Raw genomic sequence first — 14,143 nt, 5'->3', positions numbered from 1 at the left:
GTCTGTCTGTCTGTCAGTAGATCGCCGAAAGGCAGAGTCAGAGTACAGCAGCCCCAGCACGTGGCCGGATTCTGCGGGGTCTGCCCAGAGCCCCGAGGCTGGCGGTGCTGGGATTCACCCGCGCGCACCTGGGTCCCGCCGCCCTTGCGCAACCACCCACTCAGACTTCTGCCAGCCACTCTCTCCAGGGCACATTCCCTTCCCCTTCACTTCATCTCCCTTCGCTCAGTTCTAGTTTAGCCTCCAGAGGGTCAGAGGAGGGTGTTACACTGCACAAGCCCCCACTTTAGGTTCACACATAAACACACGAGAAGGAGAACCATCGGGTCGTCTCTTAGGTTGGCAAAGGGGAACCCCCCCCTCCCCCCAAAGGTGCGGGGCGGCGGTGTTCCCAGCCGGTTTGGCGAGCATCCTGTTTCACACTTAGGGATAACCTTGAGGCTTCAGGTTTGAGCTCCCTCTGGAAGCGGAAGGAGAAATGACTCCAGTCACCGTCTTTTTTTTTTTTTAATGGTATTGAGAGATCGCAGGTGTTTCAGCTGCTGCTATTATTTGTCGGACTGCCTTCCAGAGCAGACGTAACAGGAGTAAAGAGTCCCGGGGAAAGTTCCCTTCCCTGAACCGTCTGGCGGAGCGGGCGGGCGTTGTCACAGGGCAAAGCTCCGAGGTAAAAGATTTGAAGAAGGGCAGTGAAGTGTCCCCGCTCGCAGTATGCGCCTGTCCCCGGGGGCGGGGGGGGGGAGGCTTCTGTCTTTCCACCGTCACTGTCTAATCTCGTCTGCTGTGGTTCTGCCGTCTGTGATGTCTAGGAATTCGGGACTCACGGTGGCCTAACCGTCGAGCCCCTCTGACCGTCCCCCGTTCCGCAGCCCCAGGCGGGGAAGACTGGCCAGGCCGCGATCTCCAAGGCCGTCGGGCGCCCCCCACAAGGCCGTCTGGCCCCCAAGCGCCTGCCTCAGGGACCCAGAGTCCCAGATCGAGGTCTGCGTCCCGGTAGGTAGGCGACTCCCGCCCAGGACCTCCTTGCACCGGGGTGAAATGAGTGACCTGGCGGCGGGTCCCCGAGAGGCATTCGGGGGCCCGCCGGAGGTTCTAAAGTGTTGGCGGCTGCCCCTTCATCCGCCGAGGCCCTTGGATCAAGCGTGGCCCTCGGCGCTGCCGACGCGGAGCGCCGCCTCAGGGGAGGGAGGCCCCAGCCGGAAGCCCGCGCCGTCCCCACGGCCGTCTAGGGCCCTCACTGCCCCTGTCTCCTCACATTCCTCATTCCCACAGGGGCGTCCCCGGAGAACGAATTCTGCGCTCTGCGCACCCATTTTCCTTTCAGGGCCCCCCCTCGGATTCTTCCCTACCCATTTTCCCTTCGGCCCCCCCCCCCCGGATTCTTCCCCACCCATTTTCCCTTCGGGCCCCCCCTCGGATTATTTCCCACCCATTTTCCCTTCGGGGGCCCCCTCGGATTCCTCCCCACCCATTTTCCCTTCGCCCCCCCCCCCCGGATTCCTTCCCACGCATTTTCCCTTGGGGGGGCCCCCTGGGATTCCTCCCCACCCATTTTCCCTTCAGCCCCCCCCCCCCCCCCCGGGGTTCCTTCCCTCGAGGCCCGGGCTCTCGGGTCAGAGCGGGGCCGGGGGTGGGGGGTGGGGTGAAGGGAGGCCTTCCCGGAAGCGAGGCCCACATCCGGGCACGGGGCCCGCTCGCGGGGTGGGGCGGCCGGGCGCTCGACGCGAGCCGGGGGTACCCCGCGCGGCGGAGGGGCCCGGGCCGTGCCGGGGTGGGCTGCGCCGGGCCCTCCTCCGAGCGCTGTAGCCGCGCCTTCGCGGACGCCGAAGGCCCCCCACACCTCGCGGGCGGGCCGGAGCGACCAAGGCCCCGGGCCCGCGCGGCGGGGAAAGTTCAGGAAGGAAACCAGGCCCGACCTGGGGGTGGCGCACGCTCCCCGAACCCCGGGCGCGCGCCCTCGGTCAGGCTCTGGCGGGTGCCCCCTTGGTTCCGTGCCGCCAGCCTCTCCGGAATGGACCCGGAGGCAGAAGCCGGCCTCCGCCCAGCCTTGTAAGGTTCTGAGGGAGACCCACCGTCGAGCGAGGCACCTTCTGCGAGGCTAACTCCCCGCGCGGCTCGCTTCTCTCCTGTCTTGGGCCCGGAGCGCCCTGGGCTGCCCCACGGGTTGCCCGTCTCGGCCCGCAGGTCCTCTTCAGGTGTTGGGTGTGGAGAGAAGGGGACAGGGAGCAAGGCCCTGGGGGGCAAGGCGGGGAGACCTCAAACCCCAATTTCTAAGGGGGAGCTTGATTTTAACAAGTTGGACAGTCACTGGGAGTTTACGTAGTGGCCTTAGGCAGCGTGGAAAACATCCGTCCACAAGGCGGGAAATAGCACAGAGAAACTGCTGCGTAGTTAATTAAAAATGATTTTTTTGGAAGCCCCGTATCTGGGGAGCGTTCCCAGAGATTGTTTTATCATCTCTCAATCTACAGAGTCGCTGTGTATGTCGCCTCTGGTACACTGAATAGGCTCTTCCTTCGGACAGGGATGGAGAAACGGATATGCCACCACCCTGGAGCTGAACTTGCGAGGACTGCTGGGGGGCCGGGTGGGGGGCGGGTAGGGAAAGTCCAGATGTTGCACTAGAGGCGCTGCAAGTGTGAGCAGGTAATGCGGAGAAGAGTGACATTGTTAACAGAAAGCATCTAATTAACAATGACTTCATTTGATTGGAAGGATGAAAAAGCCTTTTTAAATCAATCCAGATTCACTGGCCTAAAACTCAGCCAATTTATGAATATGGAGCCTGACTGGGGTCTGCTTTCTTTCAAAGATGTCATCTTAGGGGTAATAGCATAGGTGAAGTCATTTGGTTACACTGTGGAAACTTTTATAGTGCCTTCCTTGGGAATTTAATTCAGTGCTTCTTCATTTTATTAGGAACAGACCGACTCCATCAACTGCTCTCCCTGTTTGGAGGCAGGACTGCTTGAAGCAATTAGGTTCACCAATTAGCATAGTTTTACTGACCCCAGCAGCAGCACTGCTCCTTAGATTATCCATTTCTTCAAAGTCTGGGAAAAGCTGGAGAACAACACGCTTCCCAGGTGTCCAGGTTGGGGAAAGAAACCCACAAGCAGGGTAGCAGAGCAGTGCAAAAAGCTTTTTAATATTCTCCAAGTGTCTGTTTCAGCAACTTTGGTGGATTTTCCTCCTCCTCCTCTCTGATTCTGTATCCTATAGTATCTCCATTTTTTGACATACTATGTAAAGCCTCTGTTTTGGTTGTATTTTTGGAAGAATTGTTTTTGAGAAAGTGAATTGTCTCCTTTCTTTTCTGTCTGCCTGCATGCTAAAGGATGCCCTGGAAAATGTTAGGGGCCAAAAAAGAAACTGCTGAAGGGCTCCTTTAAACCCTGAGGTGAGAAGGTAAAGGCTCAGGTCATGGGGAGTGAGTGCATGTGTGTGCCTGCAGGCACCTCAAAACCTTTGAGGAGAGGTTAGAGGGTGGCAATGGGAGATAAGTCCTTGCTTCCCCTGATATTGAAGGTTTACCTGCAAGACTTTGTTGCAGTCTCTTCATTGTGACCTCAGCTAGCTGGTAGCCAACATCGTTAGTAAATATCTGGAGCCCTCAGTGTGAGAGAGAAGGGGCTTTGGTCTTGTCACCATCACGGGTATTGAAGGGATGACATTTACATAGCTATTGCCTCTCCCCCCCTTCCCCCACCCACTCCCTTCCCTAAAATATATATTCCTCTGTTAGATTTCACTAGATTAAATTGCTGACAGTTCATCAGTAGCAGCAACAATGTAATACCTCTAACCTTATTAAATCAATAAATACTAGATCCATGCATTGAATTAAAAATGCATCAGCAGGTCCAGGAATTGCAATCATATGGCCATGGACCTCAGAATCGAAGATGCCACTCAGAAATCGACTGGTTAGCATTTATTTAACTTTTTTTTTTTTCCTGATTCATGATTAGATATTCTGGGTTTTAACATTTCAGGGACCATTGTGACAGATTTGTTTCTGTTTTATTTCTTGAAAATTCTTTTCTTTCATTAACTTCTCTCATTTAACTGTGAAAAAGATGCATGCATTTAACAATAGTAATACACTGTGACTTTATAGTTCTTGTCATTAGTTTTCATCTAGGGAATATACTTCACTCAGAATACATTGCTCTAAGATGACACACTCAGGTGTGTAAATTTCTCCATAGGCATAAATAAATTTAGATACATATGTTTTTGTGTATGTATAAACAGTGTAAATGTATTGCTGTACATTGCTTATGTTTATTTTTAAAAAGAAACCATATTTATCTTTCCTTTTCTAGTATAAGCCAGAGAGCTATTTATTGTGATAAAGCAAGTTATTTATTTATAATTTGGTTGGCTTGTTGGACTTTATATCACAAGAAATGAAATTAAAGTTTTCATGCCTTTAAACTTAACACAATACTTAGGAAGTTGTATGTATCTTATAACTGAAATGTGGTTTACCAGGAATTGGTCAGTTAAGTTATAGATTAGTAGGTGAATTTACAGTTAGTCCCTCCTGCAAACAGAGAATGTGTTTAACATCTAGAAATTTGATGGAAAAAGTAATATTACTCTATCCAGATATTTGTTCATACTGATTAATGATGCTGATTATTTTAAAACACCCATCCCTTATTGATGTCAGCCAGCATATATGGTACTGAATTCTGAAGATATAGTCATCAGGCCTTGGGTTCATCACACTGTGAAGGAAAAAAAATCTTTATTTGATGAAATAGGCAATCAACTGAAATCTATCCTCTTTAAATAAACTGATTCCTCAGTATTTTCCCAGTGTTGGTGTAAGTTGTTGTCTGTGAGGTCCCCCAGGGCTCTCTGCTCTGCTCTCTGATTTGGTATATAAAAGCAGCTCTGAATGATGGATTACTGTGTCATTGCAGCCTGCGAAGGATTAATTTGTTTCATTGATTTCTCTTTAGGCAGATTGCCAGAATTTGCTGCTTCCCACCTTTCCTCAAGACTTCAAGAAGTAATAGACAGTAATAGCCTAAGACAAATCAGCTCCTTCTTGTAAAAATAGAATCCTGAAACTAGGAATCCTACAAAAGCTTATGGCAAACTTTTTATTTGCATTTTGGGAGAGCAGTTAATAGGCTACTTAATATGCTTTAGAATTATTTTTAATTGAAAAATTTCCTTGACTTTGTGACTTAAAGTACATCATATTAATAGCTCTTAAGTAAGCATTTGTAATGTTTGTCCGATAAAACTTTTCCTTAATTTGTGAGAAAAAAAAAATGTTTAGCTCAGGAAAAAATGCAATGTCTATGTGACTGACAAATACTTTTCTTTCTATGCCAGATTTTGGGATCGAACAACATGTTAGCATAACTTTAAGTGCATTTACCTATAAATATTTATAAGAATATTTGACCCAAAGAATTTTTAGAAACTTTGGACAAGGACAGAGTATTAGAGCATGGAAATAGAATTGTTTGACTGTTTAAAGAAAAATATATATCATTTTCTGATGGTAGTATCTGCTCAGAGAATTTGAAAAAGTTAGAAATGACATTTTGTATGTTTTTCTAAGAGTTTCCCCCCAAACATTTTATATATATACTGTAGATATAGACATAAACTGTCCTGCTTTTCTTCAGTTGGTGTTATACAATGAAAATTTTCTTATATAATTAAAATTGTCATTAAAATAATTTATATTACTGTATGTTTTAACATATGATTTAAGTAGCCACTGGTCTACTATTAGTTACATTTGTACTTTTCCATGATTATAAATAAAATTATGAAGAATAGCATTTAAAATAAAACTATCATCCCACTGGTTAATTTTGTTACAATATATTATTAGCAAAGAAACTAGTTGGATTGAGAGTATAGGCTATTTTTTAAAAGTCTTGATATGAACTGCCAAATCATTTTTGGAAAGGTTCTTCCAGTTTATACTGGTGCTGTTTAAAAAATGTTCTCTGTGGAGGCAGCATTTTAATTCATGTTACATTAGCAGAGAAAACAGAACAAGACTTTTCCTTGTGTTCTGAAAGCAGCGGTAGCATTTTGCATATACTTAGTCTCTCAGAAGTATTTTCCCAACTGCAGATGTGAAATAGGCTGGTTATACAAATCTATTTGTTTCCCTTCTGTAGTGCTGAAAATTATATTGATTTAATGATCTCAAGTTGTACTTTTTATGCAATTAGTTGTGTAGCAAAAACTAATATTGTCATGTGCTAATGTCTTTTTTCCTTTATTGTGCTATGGTAGTAGTCCATGCAATATCAGCAAGTTTATGCTTTTCCTGTGCTTTGCTGAAAGGAAAAAGGAACATCTGTTTCCATTATATATCTGCATCATAATGATAACAATTAAATAGCTATTATAGTAGTGTACAGTAAATATATTTTGCTGAATGACCTACACTTTCTTGTTGGGAAATTTCAGAGATTTCAGAGGAATTTAGTCTTTACAGGTAGGTTCCATGTTGAGGTTTAGAAAGGCCTTTGCTTACTTTTGGTAAGCCATTTCATCCTGTTTGTCTCATTAAAAACAAATAAAGAATCCTGATGATTAAACAGTAGACTCTCAGATGAGATTCTTGAATCTGTTTCTCTTAGGCATATACAAATTATTGGGTATTTCTCTCACTATTCTTAAATGGGTTAATCATGCTACTAGTAATACAGTTCCTTTTATGTTTTGTGCCATTTGTGTATTTTTTAATATTTTACTAAGCTGGAAATATAGCCTATTTTACTCTTGTGTTCTTATATTAGGGGACATAGTAATATTTATCTTTTAAACTCAACAGGAGAATGTTTAAAATAGTTTCCAGAGAAATTTCATTTATTTCACTCAGATTTTGGTTAAAGATGTTTTGGTGGCTACTTAAAAAATTACTAGAAAACATTCTAGACAAAAAAATGATACATAAAGAGAAACAAGCGTTCTTGTACTCTAAACTCATTTTGAGAAATAAAATGCTACCAGAACAACTGATGCTCTTCCTGATTCTTTTCCCTTATGGCTTCTTGAAGAGATTATCATCATCCTAAATTTGATAATTTTCAACCTCTTTTGCCTTTTATGTACTTTTTTCACGTGGCCTAAAAATTTGACATGTTACTTGTCATTTTAAGTGAATTTTAAAAATTGGAGCTGCAATGCTTGTTAGAACACTTCTCATCTAATTGCCTATGGCTGGGTATACTTCTCTGCTTCACTGTTCTCATCTGTGAAGTTGGAAATGGGTCTATGTGATCTCTAATATTTTCCTAGCCATAATTTTAAAAAGTTTTTTGATCTCCTCTTGTTTTCCCCGTGAAACAAAATAAAACATAACGAACAAGAGACAGAGGTCCAGAGAGGTTAAGGAACTTGCCCAAGACCATGCAGGTGAATCACAGAGCTGGGAATAAAACTCAGTTCTTTTCACTTCCATTCAAACTCTTCTTCAGTTCACATTGTCTGTCTTCTTTGGGTATAGGCTGGCTGACTGCTGCTCTAGCCTGTGATTAAAAACGATCCACAGGCTTGCATGATTTTGTGATTGTGCATGCAGGAAAGGATTTTTTTTTTTTTCTCTTAGAATATCTTTTCTGTGGGGAAGAACATTGAAGCCATATCTCCCTGAAAGCTACTTATAGAATGAGAGACTGTGTGCCCTGCAGTGCCTATGATTCCCTTCTATATTTTCTGGACTTTCCTGGAAAGAATGACAGTTTGGATATAATGAGACTTTCAATAGGCTCCTTACCCTATCGTTAATTACCTGATTTTTGTCATGGGGTAACTGCACCAGGAAAATAGGGAGGGGCACAAACACAAGTGTCTCTTTGCATGCACTTGTATCTACATTTCAATATATTTTGGCAGTCAGGACCTTAAGAAATTGCTTCTTCCTTCTTTATGTTGCTTATGCTATGGTCAAATCACAAATGACTTTGAAAATGAGTTCATTTCTTGTTTCTATTTAGCAGCCAACTTACCAGAGAACTAAAGTGAAAGTAGTGCAAATAGAATAATGTAGAAACATGTTTTTAAAATCTCTTTAGAGCAAAACCCCATTCTAAAAATGGCAACTTTGAATTACATGCATCTTCGTTCTCTTTCAGGTTTTTACTCTAACAAATTTAATTCATTCTTAGTTAAGATGAGTAAGCTTGAGTCATAATATTCACACAGACAGTGCCATGCCTCTCCTATGAAAAAATAGCAGTGTAACTAGAAGTGAGTTCTGTGTCCTATTGTAAAACTATCTTTCCCCAGATCTGTTGCTTCAAGACCAAAAAGTTGGCTTAATAAATTGTTTACTTCCTTCTGTAAATACATACTTGGAAACTTGTAATAGTAGTTAATTCTTTTTAGGGCCAATGAAACGACTAATAGTAGCTTTGTCAATGCTATAAATATTCTCAAGGTGGTTGTATTTTAACAATGAGCCAGGTAACACATTTTTCTCTTGAGTATTTTAGATCAATTAGCTTATGTGTTCAGCAGCTTCTTGTAGGAAATTTCCCATAGTATGTTAGGTTGGGGAGGAGAGACCCCATGTGATCAGACACCAGCATTTAGTTCCTTTTTTTATTTAGCCATTGCTTTATGTGATTATACTCACTGAATATGATTTCTTTAATTTCTGTCTAGAGAGACTTGTCATATGTGTGTATAAAGTGTTAGTCACTCAGTGGTATCCGACTGTTTGCGACCCCATGGACTGTAGCCTGCCAGGCTCCTCTGTCCATGGGATTCTCCAAGCAAGAATACTGGAGTGGGTTGACATTCCCTTCTCCAAGGGATCTTCCCAACCCAGGGATTGAACCCAGGTCTCCTGCATTGCAGGCAGATTCTTTACCATCTGAGCCACCAGGGAAGCCCCTGTCTATATGTGTGTATATGTGTGTGTATTTCAAAAGGCAGTTCTTGTATAATTGAAAGTTCTGGTGAACATCTGTAGTCTGTAGTATAAAGAATTCTCTACACTGGTTAAATTCCCCATACTGCTCTAGCAGGTAGGTGAAACTCAAGAGAAAATGTGTAGGTAAAGGATACTAGCTCCTGACTAACCCGTTTTCTTCCTGACCACAGGATAAATCTGGATGGTGGTGGTGAGTATACAGACTTTTAACCATCAAGCCAACAATGCTAATATCAGAAAGATCCCAGTAGACATAAGAATGTATAGTCTATGTGTAGTCCATATATATCACCTCACTTATAATAGCTCTAGTAGAAAGGTGATGTGCTGTTTGCAAAAACATCAACCAAATATGGTAAAAAGATAATTTTCTTTTGGCCATATACACTACCAGGATTATATTTAGGTCCTTCAATGTCTGTACAAATTCTCCTCAGTTCTTAACAACTTCACTTTATTTATTAAGATTTTAAAAAATTGAAGTATAGTTGATTTACAATATTGTGTTAGTTTCTGGTGTCCAACAAAGAAACATATATATATATATATAGGGGGATAATAATTGATACTGTCTTTTGCCAATAATTTAACATATTGTATTTTCTTAATGAATTTGTGTGATTTTATATTATTAAAACATTAAAAGAAAAAGAAAATATGCTTAGTTTTCTGTTGCTGTTCTTTACCTTTTAAGAAGATTCTTATAATTTGAGCTCAGCCAAAATGGTATTTTTTTATTTTTTATTATATGAGTATGGCATTATAATGTGACATTTGTATACACTACAAGTGATCACCACCATAAGTCTAGTTGACCCCTTCATCCATTTCACCCACCTCTTCTCGCTCACTTCCTTTCTGATAACTACTAATCTGATCTCTGTATTTATTAGCTTGTTTTTGTTTTATTTTGTTCTTTTTTTTTTAGATTGCACATGAGTGAAGTAGTATGATATTTGTCTTTCTCCATCTGACTTATTTCAGTTAGCATAATACTGTCAAGGACCACCTATGTTATTTCAAAGGGCTGGATTTCACTCATTTTTTATGACTGATTAATTTTTCATTACACACAAACATGCATCACATCTTTTTCATTCATTCATGTATCTTTGGGCACTTTGATTTCTTCCATATCTTGGCTATTATAAATAAGCTGTAATGAGCATAGGGGTACATACATATTTTAGAAAAAGTGTTTTCGTGTTCTTTGGATAAATACCCAGAAGAGGAACAGCTGGGTCATATGGTAGTTCTATTCTTAATTTTTTGAGGGATCTCCACTTTGTTTTAATACTGTTATTCTTTTCTTTATTTTTTATTGAATTATAATAAAATTGTAATTTGAATTTACAGTTGAATTACAATATTGTGTTAATTACTGCTGCACAACACAGTGACTCAGTTATACATATATACACATTCTTTTTCATATTCTTTTTGATTATGGTTTTTCACAGGATATTGAATATAGTTCCCTGTTCTATACAGTAGGACTTTGTTGTTTATCCATTCTGTATATACCAGTTGGCATCTGCTAATCCCCAACTCCCAATCTAACCCCCCCCAGACCCTCCCCTTCACATCCATCAGTCTATTCTCTATATCCCTGATTCTGTTTATGTTTCATAGATAGGTTCATTTGTGTCACATTTTAGATTCTATATGTAAGTGATATCATATGGTATTTATCTTTCTATTTTATGACTTATTTTACTCAGTGTGTTAATCTCTAGTTGCATCCATGTTACTGCAAATGCCATTATTTGATTCTTTTTATATGGCTGAGTAGTATTACATTGCATATATGTGTCATATCTTCTTTATCCATTTATCTGTTGAAGTACATTTAGGTTGTTTCCATGTCTTGGGTATTGTAAATAGTGCTAATGTGAACATAGGGGTGCATGTATCTTTTAGAATTACTGTTTTGTCTGGATATTTTTGCCCAGGAGTGGAACTGCTGGATCATATGGTAATTCTATTTTTAATTTTCTGAGAAACCTCCATACTGTTTTCCACAGTGGCTGCACCAGCTTACATTCCTACCAACAGTGTAAGAGGGTTCTCTTTTCTCCACACCCTCTTTAGTATTTGTTATTTGTAGACTTTTTAATGATGGCCATTCTGACTGGCATGAGGCATTACCTCATTGTAGTTTTGATTTGCATTTCTCTAATAACTAGTCATGTTGAGTATCTTTTCATGTGCCTATTGGCCATCTGTATTTCTTCTTTGGAGAAGCATCTCTTTAGGTCTTTTGCACATTAAAATTTTTTTGTTGTTGTTGTCAAGTTGTATGAACTGTTTGTATATTTTGGAAATTAAGCCTTTGTTGGGTGCATCATTTACAAATATTTTCTCCTGTTCTGTAGACTGTCTTTTCATTTTGTTTATGGTTCTTTTGCTGTGCAAAAGCATGTGAGTTTGATTAGGTCCCATTTATTTGTTTTTGTTTTTACTTCTATTGCCTGAGGAGACTGATCTAAGAAAGCATTTGTACAATTTATGTCAGAGAATGTTTTGCCTGTGTTTACTTCTAGGAGTTTTATGGTGTCATGGCCTTATGTTTAAGCCTTTAAACCATGTTTCTGAAACAATCCTGAAGGAAAAGAACTAAGTAGGAGGCGTAGCCATCACAGACAATACAGCACTATAAAGCTACAGTAATCAGAACAGCATGGCACAGAAACAGACAAATGGACCAGTGGAGCAGAATAGAGAGCTCAGAAATAAATCTACACACCTATGGTCAATTAATGTTTTACACAGGAGGCAAGAATATATAATGGGAGAAAGACAGTTTCTTCAGCAAGTGGTGTTGGGCAGGTTGGCTAGCTGCATGTAAATGAAGTTAGAACACCTTCTCCCGCCATACACAAAAATAAGCTCAGAAAAATACTGTCTTAGTATAGTATTTTGAATCAACAGAATATGGCATTAGCTAACTTTAAATAAGTTAATAAGACCTAAGAATTTTTTCTTTATACTCTTTATATTAAATATGCCAATCTGTCTAAATAAAATATAATTACATAATAATATTTTTTTGAAAGCTGGCCTCCATTTCCTTATTTGGCAAGAAGCAGATTCATTTTTTACAGAAACTCAATTGCAAAGTCTATTTGAATTAACATTAGGACATATACTAAGTATGAAGGCAAAACGTGTTTTTTTATAAGTGTTTAGAAATATACATATGTTTGGTCTGGACCTCATGTTACCTTTAATATTATTAAATTTATTACAACACTGAACATATCTTTATTTGTTGTTGTTCGGTCACTAAGTGGTGTCTGACTCTGCTACCCCGTGAACTGCAGCATGCCAGGCTTTCTTGTTCTCCACGGTCTCCCTGAGCTTGCTCAAACTCATGTCCACTGAGTCAGTGCTGCCATCCAACCATCTCATCCTCTGTTGCCCACTTCTCCTTTTGCCCTCAATCTTTCCCAGCATCATCACACTTTTATTCTTCACCAAATTTTATTAAGTGTACTATAGAATAATTTACTATTTGGCTTTCTCATAAGGGGAAGTGTGTTGTTGGTACATTTTCTAACAAATTTGACCAATGTAGATCCTGCTGGCTCAGTGGTAAAGAATCCGTGTGCTAATGGAGGAGATGCAAGTTCGATTCCTGGGTCAGGAGGATACCCCAGAGAAGGAAATGGCAGCCCACTCAAGTGTTCCTACCTGCGAAATCCCAAAGACAGAGGAGCCTGGCGGACTGTAGTCCATGGGGTTACAAAAGAATTGGACATGACTTCGCACATAAACAACAACAACAACAGATGATAGCTACTTTAGGTGAAAAGGTTAACCAAAAAATACCACCATTCTCTTCATAGTAGTTTCAGTCTTTTTTAGACTTAATTATGTAGTTTCTTTTTTTTGCCGTGCTACATGGCTTGTAAGATCTTAGTTCATCAACCAGGAATTGAACTTGGGCCATGGCAGTGAAAATGCCAAGTCCTGACCACTGAAATGCCAGGGAATTGTCTTTTACTTCTTTATATATAGATGTGTAAGTGTCATTTAAGTATAAGTATTGCAGTGAGCAGTGGAGGTATACTTTGTATCTTGTGAAGAGTGTTTGCATGATATAACAAGGTTCTTTTGAATTTTGGTAATCAGTTGGGTTTTGCATTATTTAAAAAAAGGCAAAACACATCAGTAATACCTGATAGAAAGTTATAATGGATAATGCCATACTATTAGAGTTAACCTGATGTCAGTCTAAGTTGTAAAGGTAGTTTGATTCTTTGCCTGTCTGTTTGTGACCCCATGGACTGTAGCCCGTCAGGTTCCTCTGTCCATAGGATTCTCCAGGCAAGACTATTGAAATGGGTTGCTATGTCCTTCTCCAGGGGATCTTCCCAAGTCAGGGATCAAACCCAGGTCTCTCGCATTGCAGGCAGATTCTTTACCAGCTGAGCCACCAGGGAAGCCCCATGGGATGCTATCATCCTCCAGTGTAATACTATATATATAAAAGTACTATATAGGAAAAAAAAAAAAGTACTATATAGGGTGAAGATTGAATCATCCCATTAGAATTTTTTGGCACCAGGTTGGTTTAGCTGTTAAATAACACCTTTGCTAAAAAGTTTAAAAATGCATAGGAAGAAATTATTTCTGATTTGCATTCTTTCTTCAGAATGTTTTCATCTTTAGTGACTTTCAAAGGAAAAAACCATAGTTTCCCTTAGTGGATATGCTGTTTTGCTAGGGCTGCTGTAACAGAGCACCACAAATGAGGGTAGCTTAAGTAACGGTGACTTACTGTCTCTCTGTTCTGTAAGCTAGAAGACCAAGACTGAGATGTTGGCAGGGCTGGTTCTTCTGAGGGCCATGAGGGAGAAAATCTATTCCATGCCTCTCTTGTAGCTTGTGATGGTGTGCTGGCAGTCTTTGGGGTTCTCTTGACTTGTAGATGCGTAACCCTGAACCTTGCCTTCATCTTCATGTGGTGTCCTCCCTGTGTGTATTACTGTCTCTGTGTTCAAATTTCCTCTATTTATAAGGACATCAGTCATATTGGATTAGCCTTCACCCTAATGACCTTATTTTAAGTTGATTATATGCAAAAACCCTATTTCCAAATTAGGTTGCATTCACAGGTACTGAGAGTTAGGATCTCAACATCTTGTAGGGGGCACAGTGCAACTCATAATAGTAAGCAATTTCTTCTGAGATAATAGATTTTAAAACTCT

The 14,143-nt window shown here is 40.8% G+C and overlaps 1 protein-coding gene across 1 annotated transcript in view; it reads left to right on the top strand.

Moving 5' to 3' along the window:
* Window positions 1-1,038: 1,038 nt before the first annotated feature.
* Window positions 1,039-14,143, top strand: part of LOC122700824 (protein enabled-like) — a 133,566-nt gene continuing 120,461 nt past the window's right edge. The window contains exons 1-3 of the mRNA XM_043913857.1: window positions 1,039-1,223; window positions 1,273-2,049; window positions 3,862-3,926. Of these exons, the coding sequence (XP_043769792.1) occupies window positions 1,039-1,223; window positions 1,273-2,049; window positions 3,862-3,926 (1,027 nt within the window). The remainder of the gene's footprint in view (window positions 1,224-1,272; window positions 2,050-3,861; window positions 3,927-14,143) is intronic.

Source organism: Cervus elaphus, chromosome 9 (assembly GCF_910594005.1).
Source record: "Cervus elaphus chromosome 9, mCerEla1.1, whole genome shotgun sequence".
Taxonomy (NCBI): domain Eukaryota; kingdom Metazoa; phylum Chordata; class Mammalia; order Artiodactyla; family Cervidae; genus Cervus; species Cervus elaphus.
This window is presented reverse-complemented; position numbering and strand designations above follow the sequence as displayed.